Source organism: Molothrus ater, chromosome 3, assembly GCF_012460135.2.
Source record: "Molothrus ater isolate BHLD 08-10-18 breed brown headed cowbird chromosome 3, BPBGC_Mater_1.1, whole genome shotgun sequence".
NCBI lineage: Eukaryota > Metazoa > Chordata > Aves > Passeriformes > Icteridae > Molothrus > Molothrus ater.
The window spans coordinates 16,676,529-16,701,486 of NC_050480.2; the positions used below are offsets into that span (position 1 = coordinate 16,676,529).

The 24,958-nt window shown below is 38.0% G+C and overlaps 1 protein-coding gene across 4 annotated transcripts in view; it reads left to right on the forward strand.

The window, feature by feature from the left end:
- GPCPD1 (glycerophosphocholine phosphodiesterase 1) overlaps positions 1–24,958 on the forward strand; it is a 42,835-nt gene that overhangs the window by 4,051 nt on the left and 13,826 nt on the right. For all 4 annotated transcript variants that reach the window (XM_036379713.2, XM_036379711.2, XM_036379712.2 and 1 more), the window contains exons 2-12: positions 4,460–4,545; positions 7,987–8,071; positions 8,984–9,077; positions 15,434–15,509; positions 17,296–17,337; positions 18,491–18,614; positions 21,025–21,268; positions 22,305–22,467; positions 22,559–22,691; positions 22,908–22,962; positions 24,554–24,646. In XM_036379713.2, the coding sequence (XP_036235606.1) occupies positions 4,497–4,545; positions 7,987–8,071; positions 8,984–9,077; positions 15,434–15,509; positions 17,296–17,337; positions 18,491–18,614; positions 21,025–21,268; positions 22,305–22,467; positions 22,559–22,691; positions 22,908–22,962; positions 24,554–24,646 (1,158 nt within the window). In that variant the 5' untranslated portion in view covers positions 4,460–4,496. The remainder of the gene's footprint in view (positions 1–4,459; positions 4,546–7,986; positions 8,072–8,983; positions 9,078–15,433; positions 15,510–17,295; positions 17,338–18,490; positions 18,615–21,024; positions 21,269–22,304; positions 22,468–22,558; positions 22,692–22,907; positions 22,963–24,553; positions 24,647–24,958) is intronic.

Below are 24,958 nucleotides of genomic sequence, written 5' to 3' on the forward strand. Positions count from 1 at the left end.
AAAAAAACCCCCCACCCATTGAAATGATACTTTGTGAGCTGAATTTTTTCATCTCATTGGAAAAATCTGTGCTGCATATTATCCTGTCAGTTTAAATATAATGCTACCCAAGAGAATTTTGGGTTGATACCTTTCCATCAGAATTTTTTACTTTTAGTTTATTGGATAGAGATTGGTGGCTTTTTGTGGGGAGAGAAGGGGAGAAATGGTGACACTTTGGTGTGAGTCTGATACTTTTTTGCTTTCTTACCAGCGTGTTGCCAAAGTCTGATTATCCATAATGGATATGCTAAGTGTAACCAGCCATTCTGCAGCCCTTACAGTCAACTTAGAGTTGATAAAAATCAGCTTTTCATTCGGGTCTGTCAAGGTATTTGCTTGAAGTGTTCCCTGCCTAATTTTGAAAGCCCTCTGTCCAAAGGGGGGCTGCAACAAAGTTCAAGGCCTTCAGGCTTTTAAGTCTCCACAGTTTAAAAAAGAATCCCATTGTACTTCAAGCCTGCCCTTGGACCACTAGAATCAAAGCCTCAAAACCTGTTCAAGTTGCTATTAAAAATACTGGTTGTAATGAGTAGACAGCAGGTAACCTGCCTGCAAGGCTGCTGTGAATTGTTATGACTCTGGAATTTGTTCAGTGTTTGTCAGATAGGCTTATATTCTATGATTGCCCCAGATTACCTGTGTGTATTTAGCTCATCCTGAAAAAACATGTAAGACATGGTACAGTAAGCAGCCAGCACCTCTTAAATAATTTTGGAAAGGCTAGGGAAGTTAAGGGTGAGGCAGAATATCCACTAAAGCTGAAGGTTTGTGAAGGGTTTTAATATATCACCAGACCTGTAAGCTAGAAGGTTCAAATGAACTTCAAGATTTGAATTAATAAATCAAGTCCCTGTCCTGGTATATTTCTAACTACAACCAAAAAATATTTTGGTCTTTCCCATCCAGGATCACATTTATTACCTCATTTTAGAGGAAATCTATAATACTTTGTGGCACTTTAACAGTTGATTGTATTATGTCATCTTTTCTTTCTTACCTGCATTTTCTAAAGTTCTCTTTTAGAATCAGGGAGAAGAGAGTTTGGATTTCCTATTCTTTTCTTCCTATTAATGTTTCATGTTGGGGTTTTTTGTTGGTTTTTTTGTTTGTTTTTTTGGTGAAGTGCTGATAAGTCTCTGCCTGTGTGATTTGTCTTTCCCATGAGGAGAACTGAGATTCAGGTGTTCACTGCTTTCTTGCATGTGGTTGTAGTCTATAAATGCTGACCAAAGGAAGAGGAGCAATTGTTTGCACCCAGGTTAGCATCTGAATGCCTGTAGCTGCAGCAGATGTGAATTCAGCTTTACTACTTTTGGACTCAGAGGTTGTTTAAAAAGGGTTGTTGCACAAGGATTTCTAGTTTATAAATCAGCTCAATTGATTTTATTAATATTTGCTGATTAGGAAATACTTATCATTTTTAATGTAGCTCTTCTAATTTGCTTCAGTTCCCCTAAGCAGTTATGATGTGACTCCTCTGAGCTGAAAATTATTTGCATTCACTTAAAAGTCCATCATGACAGGAGTGGGGAGCAAAAGAGGATTTTGTTAATTCTTGCCAGCTTCTTTGGTTAAGTAGTGCTGAAAATCTGAAGGAAGGAATATCCTGTTTCAAAGATGCCTGACACTTAGAGGTCAAAGGATTTGATTGTTAAAGCTTTTCATTCCCCTTTGGGAATTAAATTATCATCTCTTTTCAGGAACCATCAGTAACTAGACAGTTCAACTTAGCTTGTTTGGTTTTTTCCCTCTCCCCACAGTAAAATGCTTTTGTATCATGTCTTGAAAACACAGACTGCTTTTGTAAGTGCATTATAATATACCACAGAGGTTTGATTCCTTAACAAAAAGCAGACGTAATTTTTCCTTGCTGTGTGTTTGCATTCAGTGCTCTGCTAGAAAAGATGTTTTTTTCAGAATGAGAGATGGTACTTTGACCCTAAATATAAGAGCAATACCTGTACCTGCAGTTCTGCTAGAAAAAAACACATGCTCTTGCTTGGTGAAGTGGAATTTTTTCTTTTCTTCATATACATCCCTTGGGTAGGCTGAGTAGGTTTTTGAGATAAAATGCATTTTGGGTAGAATTTTGGCAATTTTACAAAGTCAGTTTATGAAAACCTCCTTACAACTGGCTACTCCTATATAGAAAAGTAAAATTATTTTACTAGGCAGTTTAGAAAAACCCACACCTGTCTGGAAAGTAGGTACATAGAATTTTTGCAAGATTGGCTAAAAGCTTTATGGACTTAGGAGGATTTTGGATGATTCTCTCGGAACAGTTGGGTAGTTTGTTAATTTGCAGTAGGATACATGCTGGGTTTTGTGAAGTTTAAATTTGAGTTGTTGCATTGGCTCTGGAAACAGCTTTTTTGGTGTTGTTTTTTGTTTGTTTGGTGGGTTGTTTTGTTTTGTGGTTTTTTTGGTTGGTTTTTTTTTTTTTTTTTTTTTTTTTTTTTGCAAGCCAAAAGTGTATTCTTACTTTGGGGAACTGGGTGCACATATCAGCTTTCACTTTCCTGCAAGAGATTTTTGCCTACTTCATTTCCCCTTTGGCTCCTCTGCCCTTTCAGTTAAAGGCTGTCCAAACAGGCATTTGGGGAGCACAGTCAAGCCCGTGACTACTTGGTGTCATCATAAATGCACACTAGTAACTTATATTCTCTGCGTTACCCTGAGATTTTTTTGTCACCTTAGACCAGTTTTGTGAGTCCAGTCTTAGCTTCAGCACTGAAACGTGCTGTGCTTCTTTGTCTATAAATAACTGCTAAAAACAAGTGCTAGAATGTGTCACTGAACATACACAGGTGAGAAAGTTCCTAAAGGGCATGCCCTTCATGGAATTCCTGATTATCAGCTGTGCTTATTTCTAGCTTCAGGAGTCTGGGATTTTATCATTTGCAGAATGATAAAATTTGTGAAAATTTGTGAAAGGCAAATGCAGAATTGGAATATGTGAGCAGAAACCTTTATGTGTCTACTGGTTTTTTTGCTCTCATTTCACTACTGAAAAGTCATCTTCCTTGACATGGAGAGGGAAAATAAGGGAGGAGAAAAAGGAATGTGAAGTAAAGGCAGCTGTAGTTACAATAGGAATAGAGGAGGAGAGTTGGAATTGAAAGGAGGAGGAGGAGAAAATCCAGAAGAAACAGTTCTGAAGGTTCAATACCTGCAGTAACATTTTAAATGCCCACAAAGAATGAAGTTTGATGATGAGCTTCTTTCTCTTCTCCTATTTGGTATCTGTCTTTTGCTTTCAAGGCATATTTAACTGTCCTATGCCCTTTGAAGGCAAGGGCTTCCCCTTCTAGTAGTAGAGCTAATGAAAGCCAGATTTTTCTTCAGTGTTGTTAGTTCTTTCTGATGTTGTTATTAAAAGATTGCTGACCAAGATTGTACTGAAATAAAGTGCTATTTGTCCTGTTCAGAAATAGCAATAGTAACAATCTACTTCCTTGGTTAAAAAAAAACCCAACCAAACAAAACGCACACAGAACAAGAAGCCCCCCACAGCAATGTAGAGAACTGGGTTAATTGAAACCATTGCAAAATTAATTCTGCACATAATTAGTACAATTATTTTGTAGCCCATGTCCAGATGGATATACTTGGGTGATGGCAGTCTAGCAACATCCATATGTGGACTTTACTATGACTGCTGCTGTTGTAAATAATACAAAAGGATGTGATATATCAATAGTGTTTCTGCTCTAATGGTGAAAATGGGCTTCTGCCAGTTTTTTTTCAGTCAAGGTGTTGTGCATTGGAGGAGAAAATTGAGGCAGAGTCTATCTTCCTGCTGCTGTCCTGGCTAAAGGCAGTCTCTTCCTTCTGGTCTGCTTTGAAGGCTGCTTGGTGCTTCCAGGTGCTCCTGGTGCTTCCTGTGAAGGCCTGGAAGTGGGGGAGCAGGGTCTACAGGGATGGACAAGGGACAGCAGAGAGCTCTCATCTCTTATGGGTTGTTCCCCTTTTCCTTCAGGGTGGTTGTACTTCTCTGTGGAAACTTCTTGTGCTTTCTAGAGGATGTTGAAGAATAGCACTGATGAGACAGAAGTTACTGTTTGCCAAGGGTCCTAATTTACATCCCTTAAAACCTTCCAGTGGCCTCCTTGGAAGCAAACTTAGTCAGAGAGTTTTGAAAAATCTGCTGAAGACTGATAAATGCTGCAGGATACTGATACTTGCATATGGTATTTGATTTAGTGGTCTTTTTCTTATGCCAGTGTTGCAGCTGGATGCTGTTTTCTGGGTCTGCAGTTGCTTTTAAAGAGCTTTCTACATCTGCTGCTCACTCAGGCAGTAATATCACAAGTGGCTTGCTTCCCTCTAAATGGTGGGATTTCTGTTTCCTCTTACTTAGAGCAGCAACAAATGAAGTGGTTTTTCCTCAAATTAGTTCTCTTTCTTCCCACTATAGGAGATTTCAACGATCCCAAGACAAAAGTTCTGCAGAAATGACCTCTTGTCAAGTCACTTTTGAAGTAAGGGGACCATCAGCACCAGGTACTCAAATCATACTTTCTCCTTTTTGTATGGTGTAGGAGAAGACACAGTAGAGGAGTGTTCAGAGGCTGTCTTGTCTGTTTTCTTCAGAGATAAAAGAACATATTAGATCAAATATCAAGATGATAAATCATTGTAAAATATATTAAGACATTTCACCAATGAATTTGAAAACGAGAGTTGGGAAATAAATTTTACCTCTTTCTCCAAACAAAAATTTCATAATGTGCTAGGGATTTTGATGCTAACTGAAATGGTTTTGATTGGTTTAAAATCTTCTCTCTTTAGTACCTTTTTATTCAATGGAAACAAGCATTTGTATTCTGACCCATGATACTTAGGCCCACATTGATGTGTTTGTTCTGGTTTTTATTCCCCCTGCATCCCTGTTGAAAGTTCTCACAAGATATGACCTTTATCAGAAGTTACAGACAGAAAGAATATGCAGCTTAGTTCAGTATTCTGTCTATGACAAGAAAAAAAAAGAAAGTGTAAAGTAACTTTTGTTATCCAAGTGAGGGACACAAGGTATCACATCAGGTAGAACATGAAGATCTGGTATTGGTTAATTGTGCATATTATATTGACCTTCATCTTCAGGAACTTGGAAGGAAGGAGTTGTGTTTATCCACAGCTGGTAACTGAGGTCCACAAAACTGCTCCCAGCCGTCTTCCTTCCCAGCTTCTTCCTTCCCAGCCCCCTCTCTGGTAGGGAGAGAACAGAAAAGGCCTTGATGCTGTGAGCACTGCCCAGAAGTAACTGAAATATCCCTCTGTTATCAGCACTGCTTCCAGGACAAATTCAAAACACAGCCCCTGCTAGCTGTTGTGAAGAAAATTAACTCTACCCCAGCCAAAACCAGCACAGAAGTTACACCAAAAAAGTCATTGATTGTTGCCTAACAGAAGCAGATGAATGTGGAAGCAGATTGGCAAAATTCCTGTCAAATACCAGATGGCAGAAGTGTCTCCTGTAGTTGTAGGGGAAGGAAATGATAAAATATTGTACAGGTTTTGACATCTGCCCTGTGTTAGACCTCTCCTGTGTTTCTCCCTTGGGATTTGGGAATTGAAAACTGCTACTCAGTGTTGACATAAAGCTCTTAGTGAGGAGTAGAGTTTTCCTATAGCATTCTGGAGAAAATTTTAGAACTTGAGAGTAAATTGACCTTAGCTCAAGACCTGTGTGGCTGTACCATGGAGTATTGCAAGCTGTGCTCTCTTTGTCCTGCTTACACTGTTGCTTCTGCAGCTGTGGTGGCACTGTCACTACCAAAGCTGACTTTGGATGTGTAACTTCTTCCTGTGCTAATAATATCTGCAATGAAAAGTAGGATTAGTGAGAACCAGATCCTGCCTCAATGGCTGTTCACAAAGAATTATCTGGAAATACAGCATGAAGACATGACACAAAAGGGTGCTTCTGCTTATGACAACATTGATATTGTTGGGGTTTTTGTTATTATTGTTAGATCAATGAGGGTTTTGCAAGCTTTGGGGCAGAAGGCTTAGATTAACCTTCTTTGCAGTAGCTAAAGGAGCTCTGCCAGGAGCAGCCTTGAATTCCATGACAAGGAGAGGGGAGAAGCTGAGGACTCCTGAGCTTGAAATGTAAACCCAGTCCAAACTCCAATGAGTTCAGAATTGCCTATGGGGAGGCAGATTGCCCAGCATTTCACTTTGGCTTTACTGGGATAGTTAAGGCAGTGTTTTATAAATCCTAATTTGGCCTCAGTGCAGTTGTTGAAGGGAGTTTAAGGTGGCTGCACATCCTATTCAAGCATTGCCTTTTGTGTGTGGTGCCTTACTGGGTGTGCACGTTTGTTTAAATAGGAGCCCAGAGAACTATTCCAGCTGGCACCTCTTCAGAGGAATATCATTAGATGGCACTTCAAGGTTGGCTGTTGTATACATGAAGGTGTATTAAGTACTGCTGTTTTAAAGGGATGTTAAAAGAATTTTAGCTTCTTTTCAATATCTCTACTCAGAAACTCTACCTGTGTGGTGTTCAGGTGGTCTTCCCTCCCCACTTTAGCTCCTCCCTGCAAAAACAAATCATCATGTGCCTCAGGATAGGGTGGGAAAGGGAAAGCTGACATAGGCAATAGCATAATAAATATAATGTAGATTTTTGTCTGCATTTGTGTGCTTACAGTGAGCATCCAGAAAGCTCAGGCTTCTTTTTTTTTAATTAATTGCAGCAAAAGATTTAAAAAAAAAAAAACTGCTGAAATTCAAGGTGTTATGTAAAATTTTTTTCACTAAGCTGCTTTCTGAGAAATGTTGTCTTAGTTTCTGTCTTCTGTAGATTTTTTCCAACCCCAGGGTCTGCAGAGTTTTCTTTCATAAGCAGGTCTGTGGTATCCCTTATTAGTTTAACTGGAGAAAAGGGACACAGTTTTAGAGGCAAAAGGGCATCCTCAAAACTGTAACAGTGTACTTGGAAGTGTCAGCTGTCATTTATGGCTTAGGAAGAGGTAATGTACACTTGCTGCATACAGCTGGTCTACTTTGTATCTTGGGATTATTGTGTCCTCCACACTACTCATTTTGAGAACAGGAAATAATTCAGAGATGCTTATCATCCTTTTGTGGTGCATAAGTGTACTTTAAAACTCCATGTTTTCTCATTCTGCAACAGCTTTTTATTATGTTTAAAAATCTTGTTGAAACCCTATGAGAGCAAAGTATTAATTTGTTCTTTCCATTAGTATTTATCATTGTTGTTCTTACAGTCAGATACATACAGGTTTTATATTTAAAACAAGGGTAAGTTGCAATGGTCACTTGGGATATCCCAAAATTAAATATACTGTTGTGACCTTTTGGGTTCTGTATGCATTATCTTAATGTATGCATTAAGATAAGTGTGACAATTTTATGTGAGTTTTTTGTGTAATAATGTTATGTTTTGATACCCAGTAAAAACTGAAAGCATAGCAGCAAAATTAACTTTATTACTTTTGGGAATCAAATTAATTGGGTATGTTGCCTTGGGAATAATGCTAGCAACCTCCTGTTTGTCTGTGCTTTCTAAATTGTTGGTATGAATTTGAGGGAATATGGACATACATTAAAAAATACAGAATATTTAGGGAAATAACCGTGTTATCTTGAGATTAAACATTTTACTGGGAAGATTTGCCTGCTGCATTTGCAGAGATGTTTTGAACACTATTCCTTAAGAATGGTTTGGAAGCCAACCCTTTTTAAGGGCTGGGGTTGTCATTAGTCCCTCTCTCAGGTACTTGGGATGGTGAAGAAAATGCTGTTGTAGTTTTGGGTGGGGTAAGATTCCTTTTTGGATAGGAGGGATTTTAAATGAGTGTTTCTGGTGTATATATTTAAAATACTTGAAAGTTTAACAGTGGCTGTGCTTTCTAATGCCATCTAGCCTGAAGTAATGATGATTGTGGGTATTTTTCTGTTTGGATTTTTTAGGAGAGGTTTTTGCAATATGTGGGAGCTGCAGTGCTTTGGGAAATTGGAATCCCCAGCTTGCAGTGGTCCTCCAGACTCCGGATGAGTAAGTTGGTTTTGATTTTTGGTTTTTTGGGGGGATTTTTTTCTTCTGTTTTGAATTTTTTTTACTTATTCCATTTGAAGTAGCTGGCGTTCTGGAGCAACAAATTTATTCTGTCTTTGAGTTTGTAAACTCCTGAGCTGCATGTACTGTTAGTAGAACTCCAGAATTTCTTGGGTTGCCCCTGAGCACTTTGAATGCTTAGGAATATGTTTAAGAAAATATGAAACTTGGGTGTGCTTTTCTAGTTACAGATTATGCTTCTGCTATTGTGGTTGGCATTTCAGTAGTTTAGCTTTAGATACTTGGAGTATGAAACTGCTTTAGGGCAATTCTCAGTCCCATGGCTGTGCAGCAGGTTATAGAAGATGTATAGGATAAAAAGGAAATAAAGACTATAAAAAAGTTATTGTGCTAGAAAGTGATAGGGAAGAGATTATTTAAACTGAGAGTTGCATTGAAATTCTTAAGGGGGAGGGGATGAATGAGTGTACATAAAAAAAGCTTAAATGCAGTGGAAAAATTCAGTATTTTCTTAAAATGGTGCCAGCTTATGGCAGCTCTGTGGTGAAGGAAAATAAAGTTTGCAGGCTGTGTCTGTAATTCTGTCAGTGACTGGCTGTGTGATCTTGGATGAGTCTCTAAATCACTTCACCATGTTTTCCCCATCTGTTCAATGGGGATGAGAATTCTTGCTCTCTTGGAGCACTTCAGATCTGTCAATCAAAAAGTTCAGTTTCAGTTCTAAGTACATCTCGTGTTCTGTGCGTGTTTAGCTAAGGTACTTTTTAATAACTTTCCTTGCAACAATACACTAGACTTTATTTTAGAATATAACTTAGACATGTGTCTGAGGTGGCTGTTAGGCTGTATTTTGAAACTTATTTTTTTGGTTGGCTGTTTTCTTCTTCACAGTATATTTGAGAAAAGATGGAAAACTACTGTAGAGCTTCCTAGAGGAATTCCTGTTCAGTATCGGTATTTTAAAGGATATTTTCTAGAACCTAAGGTATGTACAACCTTGTCTACTTTAAGTTGGCTCATTCTTAGGAAAAATTCCCATACTTGAAATAAAAAAAGGATTTCCTGAGTTAAACATGAGATTTTTTTAGAAATAAGTCTTGAATTGCTACATGTGAAACACTAAAACATTTGTGGAAATACTCACAGTTCACTTCTGGAAATATGTGACCATATGCTCTTAGCTGTAATTATATTCTCTTCTTTCTTTTATCAGTGGTAGTGTTCTAAAAATTTCAGTGGTAAGAAATCCCTGACATTATTATAAAGCTTAAATAATATGGTGAAGTTCTTATAGTTAGAATATAGTTGCATATGGACTTCAGCAGGGCATGGATCTCAAGTGATCCATGGAAGAAATGTGATAGTATGTGATATCTATCCTGTATGGTAGGATGGAAGCAAGTGATAGTTGGAGAAAAATGGTCAATGTAGGAGGTGCATTAAAATTTTAAAAGTTTTTAATATCACTGCAGATTTGTTTTTTGTGAAGCATGAGAAGTATTAACCAGACTTTGTGCTGCATAATTAACATAAGTTAATCTCTTGAAGTGAAAAGGTGAAACAAGGGATGAGGCATCCCATTGTTTTCTGTATGTTTGTATATAGGTATTTGCACGACTTGGAGGGGGGAAAAAGAGCCAAGAGACAGAGACAGATGTGTTTTTACAGGTATTGATGTCAAAGTTGCATATGACTTAAAGTTTCATAAATTAGAGTTTAATGTATGTGGCAGTGTACTGGTTTGTAAACATTGCACTAGGGCAGGGGGAAGTTCTTCAGATGAGAAGAGGTTGCATCCAGGAAAAAGCTGGGCTAAGTTGGGAAAATAAGCAGCTACTCTTGAACTGTTTTTCATAATAACAAGTAATAACCTTAAGAAATTTAATGCTGCCTTTGCTGTCTTTCTTATTCTATTAATATCCTGTAGCTATTCACCCTGGGCTTTAGTTCCTCATTGAAACTGGGATTATGAAGGCTGTAGCTAAATGTGCAAAGGAGTTACAGAACCATCTCATCAATACCTTTTAAAAATTTCAAATTACTGTCAAGAGCATGTAAGTTTTTGTCAGCCTTTTTTAACTAAAAAAATCACATTTGATGGAGGTATCATTTCAGTGAAGGGTACTAATTTCAAATGAAACACAGTTCTGGTTTTTTCATTAGAGCATGTGAAATAGTCTAGTCAGAAACTGGTATTTAAATTGGTACTTTGAGGCAAAAGAAGGGAAGGCCAGTAATAGATTTCTTTTGCTGAGGTCAAACTGAGGCCAAAAGTAGATTAATTCTTACAGCTCAGCAGCTCTGATGGGACTCTTACTTTTTTTTTTTTTTTTTTTGCAAATGTCCAGAAGTTTAAATGTCCAGAAGGTTAAATGTAACACACTCAAAAAGCAGAGTTAGTGAGCAGAGCCTGAGCTGTGGTTGATAGACAGTACAATTTCTGTTTTACCATTTGCAAAAGTTTACCCTCTGTATTGGTGAGTGTGTTTCTTTGAGTAGGTGCTCTGTATCTGCACCCTTATGCACCGTGTGATGCAGGGTCTGCCAAGGTAAGTATGAATTTAATGCAATACCAGCATAAAGAGCAGGAGAAAAGGAAACCACCCTGCAAAACAAAGTATGTGAATTCCTGGGGTGCAGGGTTGTCACCTTAGTGGTGTCTAACTTGTAACTGTTAAATGCACAGGACTTTAGTTCTTATAAAATAAAGTCTTTTGATGGAAAGAAATCCAGGTACAATGTAGTTTTCTTCCTCTTCTTGTAAACCTCTTGCAGAACAATGAAAAAGTAACAGGAATATCATGTACAGTATAGTGCAAGTGAGACAGTACATGGAGAAGTTTAGCATTAAGGAAATGCTGATAAGGAAAATACACTTTTAAGTTAAATTATTCTGCCTGTTTTTATTTCAGAATTTTTTTCATTAGGCATTGCATGTGATTAATTTCCTAAATTTGACAAGCTGGCAATACGTGATCTCTGACACTTAATTTTTTATATCAGTTTTATGTGTAGTAAAACAACAGTGTAATCTTAACTATTTGCTCAAGTCTGAGTATATGAATTTGACATCACATAATTAGTAAATCATGCTGAGGACAGATCCACTTGAAGTTAACAACTTCTACAGCAACTCCAACTGTGAAGATGCTTGAGTTGGACATGGTGGCAGAGATGGGGCTGATACCTGTTTACACAGAAAAATGGTAGTTCCTAGATTACCCACAGTAGTGCTACAGGCTAGATGTGAAAATAGATAGAATAATTGACATTTTATTTTAAAAAAAGAAAAAACAGTGATGTCTTTTTCTCTCCTTACTTTAAGATCATAATTTGATCTTAATTTTTTTTTTTTACTTGAAGGAAAGTGTGATGTAATGGAAAGTCTTGTTTGTAGTGAAGCATATTGCTATTAACATAATTACAATTATGTAAATAGAGCAGTGTTTTTTAAAATACTCAATATGTTGAAATTAATAGAATTTTTGCATGAATACAAATACATATCCAAACAACATTTTCCCATAAAATTATTGTCAGGTCTTGGCTTCTGCATATCAAGTGATTTTACTGTGTTGCAAGCATTTTGAACTTAAGCTTTTTAGAAGAAAAATAAATACACAAACTTGGATGAAAAGAGACAGTAACTTAAACTATTTTGGTCAAGGTTGTTCTTTTGTTGAACATAGTCTGGGACCAGTGAGCTCCCTGTGAGGATCTTCCTGGGTTTTATTCTATGCTCCCTTTCTGTTTGTGGCAGTGGGTTGTGAGGGGGTTTGTGTGAGGCACACCAAAACTCCCTTGGCTGGAATTGGTCTACTGTGTATCTTAAGTTTTAGAAGAATAATTTTACATGCATTGTTTGCATGATGTATATTTGAAAACATTGGTAAGGAGCACACCTTAATCTGTTCAGCTGTGTTCTTATTTGCTTTTAAAACTCTAAATACAGCATGCAAGATCAGGGTTACTTCTTTCAAGGCAAGTGTGAAATAACTAAGCTGTCTGTGCATGTAGCAGGACTTTAAAAACTGTATTGGAGGATATTTTTCACACTTTCTGCTTCATTACAGAGGTTTCAAATGAGAGTTAGATTTACTTTCTTAAAGTGCAATTAAATAAATCCATTTAGCACCTGGACTGTAGTAATAAAGATGAAACTTAGACCTACACTCAGTAATTAATGCCTTAGAAAAGCTTTTTGTAGATTAAGAACCCATGGTTGTCATGATACTAACAAAGACATTATTGTCTGCTGAGATAGCAGATTGTGTGTGAAACTGTTACTGGAAATACCAAAGCTGTAAAATCTTACTGAGCTCAGCATTTCCTGCCAGGTGACTTTTATCTGCTGCTGCCTTCCAAGTTGGATGCAGTGGCTGAATGGCTTTAATTATTCAGTTTAGTGCTTAATTATTGTCTTCTACATGGTACAGAAATCCAGAGAGATTTTGGTCAGAAATGCAGCTTTAGCAATTAAGTCTAATTTAGCTGTTTCATATTATTGAAGTAGATTATGATTCTTGAAACATAGTTTTAATTAGTGAAGTGCACTTGGATAAATGTGTTTGTGTGGCATTTTGAAGATTTGGTTTGGGTCATCCCCCCCTTCTCTAATGCCTACTCTATTGTATTGTCTTAAAGCAGGAACCTTGGAACTGATATCCTAAATTACCATTTAAACATCCACAGAAGTGTTTTCATTATTTAATTGTACTGAGTACCCAGGCACTTCATGCAAATGGTGCATCTGCTGTGAACCTCAGAACCATTATGCTAGATAGGCATTTTCCCTTCATTTCAAAAGTGTCTAATGACTGCTGGGGAGGGAGGCCCCAGCTTCTCATAATGGAAGAAGACTTGATTTTTAAAGAAAGTTCTTGAGTGTTCTTTGAAAACTTGAAAATTGAATCAGATGTTCAGCTAATCAAGATCAAGCAACATAATATTCATGTTGGCTTTTAGAAAAAATAAGTGTCTGTATTAGTAGAAAAAAGATCCACAGTGCCACTTATCTCAGTGTACTGCCCCTGAGATGTTTGATGTGACATTTGGATGGATGCCCTTTTAAGACTGTCCTCTAGAGATTCTCCTTTTAGGCAATGTTACCATACTGTTAATATTGATGACGCCTCATTTACTTCTGCTGCTCAGCTGGCTGCTTTTCAGATGTGGTCAGTATGTGCCACAGAAATGACATTACTGTTTTGACCTCATTGTAACAATGGCTTCTGTTACATGTAATTGAAACGTTTTTTTAAATGCCTGTAAACTCAGAGGGGGTCTGAGCAGGGATTGAGGGGGTTTTAGTGATATCTCTGCCTGTTCTCTAATCAATTGCCCTTTTTTTCCAGGTAGCTTTGCTTGGCTCTTCTTAGTATGGAAAGTGTTGAGGGTTCCTGGGATTAAATGCACAATCAGTCCATTGTATTACTTTCAGGAGAGGAGATTGTGCTGAATGTATCTGGCATGGTGTCCTTATTGTTGGGATAATGTTATTCAAATTCATTCATCATTTTAGAACCTAACTTTAGAATGGACAGTTACAGTAGTGTAAGAAATAAATTGACATTTTCATACAATACATTGGGGGTTTTACAAGGAAAAACCTTTGCTTACCTTCTGAAGGAAACAGCTTAGTCCATGTTAGGAAGATTTGCATTGCCCAGGTTCACAAACTAAACCTGTACACGTGTTCATGGGAGCTGCTGTTGGAGATCTTGCATGCCTGCATGATGGGAATAAATGGCAGCCTCCCTGCTGACAAACATGGTTTGCAGCTTTAGAAACTGTAATTGACAGGCAAATGTCACTGTGCTGTGAAAGAAGGGCAAAGAAACTTCTCATTATTTACTTTTCTAGAAACCCTAAGTGTGGTCACTGTGGCAGCAGTGAGAAGTTGGGAGCTAAAACTGCCCCATAACAGGAATAAACTGGAAGCAGTAATATAATTGTATTTATATTTTACATGCATTCTGTCTTTAAAACATAACTAAGCATATGTGGTTTATTCTGACATGACATTTAAGTGTGGATGCCTCTGAACTCATTTAGGAACGTTGCTTTAACTGAGACTCAAAGAGCAAAGCCATCCTACTGAGCTCTTGTTAAATGTTTGGTGTTTGCTTGCTGTTAGCTCACCCAAAGGCTTGGGAGATTAAATGTGCTCAGATGTGTATGTCAAGAAATCCCATCTGCATGTGAAGAATTTGTTGGGTGAGGTGTAATGGAACAAAGCATTTTGGTGCTGTGTAATTACACTGCTGAGGCTGAAGCTTGTCTGGATGTCCCTGTGGGTCTGAAATCTGTTTAAACAAGAACCTGAACTACTGGGCTGAGCTGGCGTGGAAGTTTCCATGTCTTTGGCAATAGTAGCAAATTTTTTTGGAATTAAGAGTTACTTAGGCTCCAAAACACCAAAACGACAAATTGCAGCTATTTGACAGTGGTTTTTGCATCTGGTAGTAACAACTGTGCCATGCTAGGGGAACCTTCTCAGGGTGACTGAACTGGTAATCAGGCATGTTCTCTCTGTTGTTCAGTTGTGGTTACCTACAAGCTTTTACCTAGAAAGCTATTTCAAAGTTAAATTGTTCTGAAAGAAGATTTTGTGTTACTGTTCTGGTTATCTGAGTCTTGGCTGTGTTTGTCAACAAATGTATTCTTTTGGTGGACAATATTTTCTTTTTAATGAAAGTATCTATTTTATCCTGCTCCAGCTGGAATAGCCTGCAGGGTCTTAATTGCTGGCTGATTGGATCAATTATTTATGTTTTAATTAGATGATAAATAACTTGCTTTCCAGTACCACAACTAAAATAACTGTGTTTTGTAGTCTTTGAATTTAGCTAGGCAAATTTTGAAGGAGAACTCACCCCTGCAACTGCAGTGTGCATGAGTAGGTGCTGAGTGCTGTTTGGAATTAGAGATGTCGAGTATGTTTTTCATAAACTGTTGCTGTAGCTTGAGAACAAAGTGAGCACTCTAATGAATTTAGAGATTTTTTTTTTTGGTATAAGAAGAAAATAAAGTAGTCCAGCAGAGCCTCTGTTAGCAGTAAAGTTAACTTCTCTGCCATGTCAGACTGTTAAAAATTTTGTCATATGTATTCACAACACATCAAACAGAGTCATCAGCAGTTGCAGGGGTAAGAAGCCTCATCTGTTTTCTTTCTTTCTTCAGTCTTTTTCTCTCTCTGTTCCTCTCCCTTTCTTCTTCTCGTTCTTCTTTTACTTCCTTAAATCTCTAAGTTTAGTTCACAACCATCCCAAACAACTTCATGGGTACAAAGTCAGATCTAACAAAAGAAATTATTGCAGACATTTAACTTTTAAATTACAGACTATCGATGGTCCCTGCGAAGTCATAGTTCACACGTGGGAGACTCATCTACAACCACGATCAATTACCCCTTTAGGTATGGGCATCAACTGCATCTGTTTGAGGCATATGCATAAGATTGCTGATATGCTGCACACTGGTTTAGAGGGATTGATAGCTATAGTTTTAAAATACTTAAATTTATTAATGTGTGGGAGGTATAGACTTTTTCTTTGCACAACATGGGCCTTACTCTCAAAATATATATATATATATATACTTAAGTGGCTTCAAAATGGAAGTGGATGGGAAATTATTTGCTGTCATCCTTAAGATTATGTGGGTTGGTTTTTTACTAATTTGAAATTTTAATAATTTTCTGTAAGCTTAATTCTTTGAGACTAAGGATCCATATGATCTTTTTTAAAGAAAATGAGGGGAGGGTGTGAAGTCACTGCTGTTTTTTATTTAAGTACTCTTTAATTAGTAAAATTTTAAACAAAAATGTTTAATTAGGCTTCTATAAGTAAATGGATTAATGAAAATAGAAACATGAATGTACTTACTTACCCATCAATTTAGCAGAAATGTATTTTGTTGAAACAAAGGGTGGCATGCAGACTTGCATATGAGTTACTAATGCTTTTCTGAACAGGGAAAAAATTGGGTTTTAAGAGTGACTGAAATAACTTTTGAATGTAGCTTGTAGTTTAGATCTCTTATGCTGCTATGGCATGTTTTATGCACTGTCTTTCCTAGCACATAAAAATACTATTTTCTCCACACTTAGAAGCTTACATTTGTTAAGAAACTTTCTAATTATTTGTAAAAATGTCTTTTAGAAAGAAGGTGGTATCAAAGAATCTGTTAGTCATTAATAGTACCATGATCATGTTCTGTTCTCCCTTTGCCTTTTTTTTTTAATTTCAGTTTAATTAATAGTGTTTCTTTTCCTGTAAGAAGGTTATTTCTGTATTTGTCAGTAACTGATAAGAGAAGCAACCTATCCTCTGCTAGGGCCTAGACTTTAAATTTAGATAACCTCATTCCAAGTTGAGATTATTTTACCCCAGGTAATACTCAATTCTTCATAAGCAGTTTTTAAGAAAATGCAGCAATTCACAGTATGTTAGCACTGGGTCATTTTGATCCTAAATTGTTGCCTGTGGTTATTAAGAAATTAGGTTAGGACCCAAATGATTCTTAGGGGAAAAAAAAGGGATTAACCACTGTAGAGGCAAAACTATGTGAAGTTTTATGTTTTGAGAAATGGATGGTTTGTTGAGACTATCTGTTCTGTTAATGCTGATGAATTTACTTAGTACCTTAGGATTTCAGTTCTTAAAGCTTTGGAAAGAGTAAGGATAAATGTAAGTGTGAAGTGAGTGTTTTCAGTATTTCATGCTAGGTTGGTTTCTGTCACGTGGGCAGAATAAGCATTTTAATTGTGACTGACTCAATTAAAAAGCTTTAAATGTGCAGCAGGACCACTTTCTTGTATGTTTGCAAGAAAATTTAATGTCTTTGACAAGTAAAGCATCTTAGATACTAGTGGGATGTAGTTAGCAGCAAAATACTGCAGCAAGCCAGAAAATAGTGCAACCTTTTTACTCTCAGTTCAGATTACTTGAAGTGAAATGTGGTATTTTGTGTGTTGGTTTTTTTTTTCATGCAGAAACTGAGAAAAAACATAAATTGAGATCAATCATTATAGAAGGTTGCAAAAAACATGCTGCCTTGTCTGTTTCAGTTTTCCTGCATTTTTTTAGATACACTTTTTAAAAGTGAAGTGGAGAAGTAGGATTAATTTAACTTGGCAATGATTTTTAAATGTGAATACTAATTACTTTTTTTCTATTCTTTTCCGTTCCTTTTAATTCTAGAAAATAAAATTACTGTCGATGATGGACACTTTGGAATCTGTAGTAAGTGAGATATATTAACCTCTATTCCTTACCATGAATTTAATTTAAACAAGGTTAAGTCTTGTAACTGAAAAATGTTTGAGATTATAGGTTTTGAGAAGAATTGCCTATGATAGTTTTCTCTGCTTTTACAGTTATTTTTGTATCCAGCATTTGTGAAATCACACTCAGGCTGTTATCCCTTCTAATGTTAATAAAAGAGTGCTAGAAAGACTTGAAGTCTTGTCACTCTGATGTTAAAGGTTGAAATTTGGGAACTAAAGATCATGAGCATGCATTTTTGAAAGTACAGAATAGGCTTAGCTTTCTCTTAATACCTAGCCTTAGAAAAACTCCTCATGCCTGGAAAAACATAATCACACACTGAATTTACCCACTCTGCCTCTTCAGTCAGAGATGCAGCTGCCAAAGGCTTCTTGTAAGCCCACACCTCATGTTCTTGTGTGTGCACAAATGTCTCACTTCTGACAGTTCTGACCCACCTCTCACTTAATGTTCAATCCTCTGACACTGAAAGTAACTCCTTATCATACCTCATAAATCTTGTCTTCAAGCTTTTCCATTTCCCCCTCATATCCTCATCAAATGATGGGTTTGGCTTTTTAAGAGCTCTTCAGAACTGTGGGGTTTGCTTCAGCACCTGGTTTGCAGCTTGTGTTTCTGGTCCTCCTGCTTGCAGGCTTTCCTTGTTTTGGTGTTCAGGGTGAGGATTCTTCACACTTTTCATCAGAACTGTTGCTGTACCCTGTCCTGCAGACTCGCGCTGCTTTACTGGCACTAATTATGGTGGGCTAATGGACACAGCTGTATCTCATCAGAAACAGGGAGCCTCTGATGGCTTATGAGCCTTCAGAGTTCCTGTCAGTATTATTCCATGTGCTGAGAGATCCAGGACAAGGGAATGTTGCTCAGTGCTGTCCTGCAGATAGTTCACACATGATCATTGTTCCTGTTTAATCCCATTAAAATCCTGTTGGCTGGTCTGGGTAGCTCAGAAAGACTGGGGAAAGACTGCACCCAACTTTTTGCATTACTGTAGATCAAGGTTGGTGATAAAGAGGATTATCTGACAGGTGATGGCAAAAGGAACTGCCTAGATCTCCCTAAAATGAGTTACTAAAATGTCTTCTCCTTTCTGTTTGGCTTTTGATAGATGGTATTAAAACTGTGGATGCTGGGTGGCTGACATGTCAGACAGAAATCAGGCTACGTCTGCATTATTCTGAGAAACCCCCTGTACTGATTTCTAAGAAGAAATTTAAAACATCAAGATTTAGGTAAGAGCCTGCTCATCTCAGTATGCAATTTACCTCATCTTAATTGTCAATACTAGGGATATATATTTTTTTTACATAATTGATGTAGCCTTTAAATTCATTTTGGGTTACTAATAGCCCAGTTTCCAAGTGTTAAAGCACAGATATTTACTCCATGATTATCTTGGTGTTTCTTGCTTTTTGGCTGGAACTGTAGTGTTCTTAGGTTCTTATTTAAATCAGTTTGGTGCTTTTCTCTGCAGAGATGCCTCAAAAAGCAGGCATTTTTATAATTCCACAGTTAATTGTCAGAAATGGGTATCTTAGCCCTGGTGTTTAGAGGACTGCACTGTTGCATGCAGTGGGTAAGGATTTGGCTGGGTGGTTGCCCTGGGTGTTGTGGTGCAGCTTGATGTCCTAAGTGAAAACCAGGGATGAGAGGTGTCCCTCAGGGGTTGGTGGTATGGAAAATAGGGCTGAGTGTCCCTTCAGTAGTTTGCTGATGATAGCAGCCTGAGGGGTGCAGTCACACTGGAGGGAAGGGATGCCATCCAGAGGGAGCTTCAGAGGCTTGGCAGCTCAGATCTCACCAAGGCCAAGTGCAAGGTCCTCCACTTGAATTGGAGCAATCCCAAGTGCAGGCTGGATGCAGAATGGACTGAGAGCACCCTGAGGAGAAGGACTTGGGAGTGTTGGTGATGAGAAGCTCCATGTGACCCAGCACTGCACACTTGCAGCCCAGAAAGCCAAGTGCATTGTGAGCTGCAGCAGCAGCAATGTGGCCAGCCAGTGAGGAGGGGATTCTGGCTCCCTGCTCTGCACTGGTGACACCCCACCTGGAGAACTGCATCCAGCTCTGGGACCCCCAGGATAAGAAGTACATGGAGCTGTTCAAGTGAGTCCAGAGGAAACCATGGAGGTGCACAGAGGGCTGGAACACTTCTGCTGTGCACACAGGATTAGAAATTCTGTGTTCTTCAGCCTAGAGAAAAGAAGATGCTGGGGTGACCTTTGCAGCAGTCCCTAAAGAGGGACTTTGGACAAGAGCCTGGAGTGATAGGACAAGGGAGAGCTGCTTTAAACTGAAGGAGGACAAGGTTAGATGAGATATGAGGAAGACATTCTTCAGTGTCTGAGTGGTGAGGCACTGGCACAAGTTGTCCAGAGTTGTAGGTGCTGAAACCCAAAAAGTGTCCAAGGCAAAGTTGAATGGAGCTTGGAGGAGCCTTGGTCAAGTGGGGGTCCCTGCCTGTGGTAGGGGGGTTAGAACTAAATGATCTTTAAGTTCCCTTCCAAACCAAACCATTCCATGGATCTGTTATACTTGATTTAGTTCTTTTTTTCCAGTTTTGATTTGATTTCCTTCCCACCAATTCCAGATTTGCTGATGAGGGGAAGATTTATTTAATATGATGCTCTTCAGTGAGATTTAATACTTACATGTGTTCTGTACAGCTTTGTCTTTTTTCCTTGCATGTTATAGCAGGTGGAGAGAACAATTTCTGAAGCCAGCTTCTTGTCTAAGTTAAACGGTTGAAATAAAACTTGATAGGCTAGATGCAGTCACTAAACACTCTGTCCTAAAATGTTGGATCTGTCCAGTAGTTTCTGTGACTGTCACTCGCTATGGTAGTGTCATTTTTCAAGTTTCTGGAATACCTGTGTTGTAACTTCTTTTCTTTTTTTTATGAGGATATATTTCAAAGTGGACTTAGTGTAATAGATTTCCATGATTGTAATTATTTCTTTGAGATATGACATAAGCTTTACTGGTGACTTGGCATCTATAAATGATAATCCTGTATCTCATCTGCTGTGTCTGTGATGCAGGAAGGGATTTGGTTTACTCATGTGTGCTTACTTCACTGACATAACTAATTTTGTCTGGAAGGTTTGCTCTGTATGATAAAGGACTCTGAGTCTTATAGAGAAGCTTATGCTTCTCAGTCCAGGAGTTTTCAGAAATCCATTCAGTTTAAATGCTCATTCAGGATTTTTCAAAGGATTTAATTACTTCAGCCTATATTACTTATGTCTATTAGAGTATACTTATCTGCCTTATCAGAGAGACATAGCAGCCAGCCACCAATGTTCAAGGCCTGATCTTGATGATGACTGCTGTTTTCAGTGCTTTTCATTAGCTTGTTGGCATTATGGGGGTCAGCCTGTACAGGAAGGCTGTCTATTTGGCAGCCCAAATAGTCTGGTGGAGTGCTGCTTCTCAGATCCCTAGTAGAATTCTCATATTTACCCAGGTTCAACTTCTAGCAGTGACTTGAGCAGTGAAATCTGACTAAAATAGGATTTAGACAATGGCTGCAAGCTCTTGCTCGTGTGAGAAGCCTCTGTATACAGTCCTGTTCTAAATCTTTATCATTTGTAAAGGCCCTGCAGTGACTTAACCATTTGTTTTGTGTTTCTGGTTGAGTAGAGTAAAATTGACCCTAGAAGGCCTAGAGAAAGATGATGATGAAGAGGGCCAAGACAAGACATCCCCTACTGTTCCCCAGAAAATGGCAAACACGGTGGAATTCTCCTTGATCAGTAACGAGGACTACAAATGTCGGCACTCTCAGCCAGACTGTGGCTATGCCTTGCAGCCAGACCGATGGATAGAATACACAATACAAACCATGGAGCCTGATAACTTGGAGTTGATATTTGATTTTTTTGAGGTATGTCTCTTTAACCCTGAGAAGCAACTCCAGTCTGCCTTTTGGAGCTCAGTTGTTAAGATTTCACTGTTGAAACAGAGCTACTGCCTGATGTTCTTCATCTTTTGGATTTATTTACACAAGTGTGAGACTACTGACTCACAGCCCATTGTAGAAAGGTTTTTGTGAGCCTTCTTGATGTGGCACAGGAAGTTTTTCAGTTCTGCTTATTTAGAAGTCAGTACAAATTAGACTTGAATCTGCAGGTGTGCAGTATTGCATGCTGTTAGATTGGCTTGATATTAATTCTTCATCAGAATATTAATCCTTTATCAGCTAAGTTATGCTTCTGCTTCAGCCTGTACAATGTGTATATGAACTGGTTATATCACAGCTATTGAATCTAATTTTTATATTTATAAGCAAAAGACATTATTCTGAACTAACTCATGCAGATTAAAACTGGATTCTCACTATTGTGCCTGTTATTTTGCACTGTTTTTTCCCCTGAAAGGTCTTAGTATTTGAAGTTCTTTTTAAAAGGAAGCAACTTACACAGAATAAAGTTTTTTAAGCATTCTCTTTTTGGTCTGAAAATGCCTTCAGGATCACTTACAATCATAATTGTAAAGTGTCTACATAGTTCCTGAACTTGACTATGGTCAAGTGCGCATTCTGTATATTAGTTCTTCCCTGCAAATGCATACCAAGTTTTTTAGCATTTTAAGCATAAATATTATTCCAGTTAATTTTTGTCCTAAACAAGGCTTGGGCATTTTAGAAGACAGACTATTCCATGCATGCTATTTTGATGTGAAAAGCTTATGAGATATAAGGGGTGTCAAAGAAAAATGTGAGTTTTGTAGATTTCTGTTAAAGTCTTCATTTTCCTGATAGTAATTCATAACTCACTGTTACATTAAACAATTTTATCTGAAATTAGTGTTGTGTGTAACACACAAGAAATCTGTGTTGTGTCAAGCCAGAAGAGTTTGTTTAGAATTCTCACTCACATCTAACAGTAGGGGTTTTGTGTTTTTGTTTGTTTTGTTTTCAGGAAGATTTAGGTGAGAAGGTAGTACAAGATGATGTACTCCCAGGTCACGTAGGCTCTGCCTGCCTCCTGTCATCCACAATTGCAGAACTTGGAAAGAGTGCTGGAGTTCTTACACTTGCCATTATGAGCAGAAATCCAAGGAAGACAATTGGAAAAGTTAGAGGTACAGTTGATGCCAGCAACAGATAGAGATAACTTTCCTCAAAGCCATCTGCTGTTTACTGACATGTGAAGCATTGCTGTTTTTCTTGCAGTGGACTACATAATTATCAAACCTATCCAGGGATACACTTGTGATATGCAGGCTTCATATGCAAAGTACTGGAAACCAAGAACAACTCTGGATGTTGGACACAGGGGAGCAGGGAATTCTACAACAACCACTAAGTAAGTTTGTTTGCATTTTAAACTGGGGAAATTGTTTTGTGTCACTGACATCAGTTGAGGAAGTGGACAGTTTGAAAAGCTGCAACCCATAGTAATTTACTTCAGTATCGAGTTGTGGGTAGTCTATAAAACAAAAACTTCTGATTTGTGTTTTTGTTGTTTCAATTCTGTGCTATACTGCATCTAACAAACCCTTTTTCTTGGCTGTTGTTTCAGGCTTGCTAAAGTTCAAGAGAACACCATTGCATCCCTCAGGAGTGCTGCTAGTCATGTATGTACACACATTTTCATACACACAGCACCTGTCTAGTGCAAACTAGGTTGGCTTGTACACTTAATTTGCATGATTCAATACAGTGAATGGTAATTGAACTGATGTAAATTAGATAAAAATCACTGTGGAAATTGCCTGATTTATGGGAAGTTAATAGTAGGTTAGACTCATTCTCAAGTCCCCTAAAAAAACCAGAACTTCCATTTAGTATATTCTGCTGGTATTCCAATACAGGGAGAATTTTAGTCTCAACCCTCTACAGACAGTTTGAACAAGTGAATCAAATTTTGGCACTGCTAGAGTCTGTCAGCATCCTCTCATGTGGCAAAGGTCTTGCTCAGGGACTGCTGTGTACTGAAACTTGGTGTCTGAAAATGTGACTTGGGAGCTGAGCTGGTAGAATGAACCAGTCCTTGTTTTGGTGCTTGTTGCAGTGAAGACTTGAAATCCTAAGACAGAACTTCCAGTTCGGGAGATAATAGCTCCATGTGCCTAAATTCTGTGATGGAAGTGGTAACTTTTATTCCTTCCAATAATCTTGATCACTGAACAAAACTGTAGCTGCTAAATGACTGTTTTGAACCGTTTTTGAACAGTAGTTCTTAATCCTTGAGTGGACACTACGGGTTTATAGACAGGCTTTTAAAATGCTCACAAGAAATATGCATTGAGGCAGAAATTTGCTGTGAAGTCATCAGCAGCATCACTAGAGAATTGCTTTCATCCATTTGCAGATTGAAAAGGCTGAAAGCCACCACTTTGAAAATATTTCTGCTTAGAAAAGGGCTGAAAAGAACCCATGTCCTATTTTCTCTCTGTGCTGATTGAAAAAGTGGGTGTCAGGGTGATAATTTGATTAATGGTATTCTTGGAGGCCTTCAAAGGAATGACTTGCAAGCAGTCAGTATGTGTAAAAAACCCCAAACCTGTTACTGTCTTTTTCTTTCTGGGCCTCCCTCTTTTCTGGAAGACTGTACTTTGAGCTTTTGGATCCTTTTTCCTTTTTTAAAGCCTAACAGAAAAACATTTACAGCTGAAAAGGGCACGAAAATGCTGGATGCAGCTCTTTCTGCTCTTGCACAGATTATAACACACTGCTGCTGTGTTACTCACTAGTGACTCCAGAAGTTTGTTCCTATATGGAATATCTCCCTAAAGCCTTGGCAATATGGAGCCATCACTTGTCTCTCAGTGTGGTGGTGGGGAGGAGGGAGGAAGATGCCTCAAAGTTATCTGTGTTTTAAACATTTGTGTCTAAAAATAATGTCTTGGTCTTTCTCTGTAATCAGGTTCACAAGACTTGAATCTTTTTAGGGAGTTTTACAAGATTAAGCAAGATATATGTATCTATATTTATTTATTTATATGTCTATATTATGGTAATTAGGATAATTTGCCATATATTTTTTCATCTTTAATAATCCATTGCTGAGCATGATTTAACTGGTAACAGCCAGGCATATTCAACTTCTACTTGATATCCAGGACCTTGAATACTTGACACTATTTGCATGCAGTTCTGTAGTCCTCATGCATAAGTAGTTAATGGGCTTTTGTTTTGTTCTGTGTGATTTTCAATTTTCTGTAGGGAGCAGCATTTGTGGAATTTGATGTACATCTTTCTAAAGATCATGTGCCTATAGTATACCACGATCTCACATGTTGCATGGCCATGAAAAAGGTAAAGAAGATAATAGCTGTATTTTATGTGTAGATATGCCCATTCTAGAAATGTAAAATGTTAAGCTCTCATAGAAATAATGCTGGCCTCTCAAGGGATAGAATGGCAATAAAGATGCAGCATTACTTATTGCATTGAGAAGGGAAGTTGAGTTTTTCCTTTTGAATGTTGTAGCAACAGCATTTCAGATGCATGGTTTGGCACTCTTCAAGCTCACATTGTAGTTACTATTTAGCTTCTTTCTGACTTAAGATTTGGAAGAAAAAAAGCAGACAACTCTGCTATATTCTGTGGTGCCTATGGGGCTCTCTT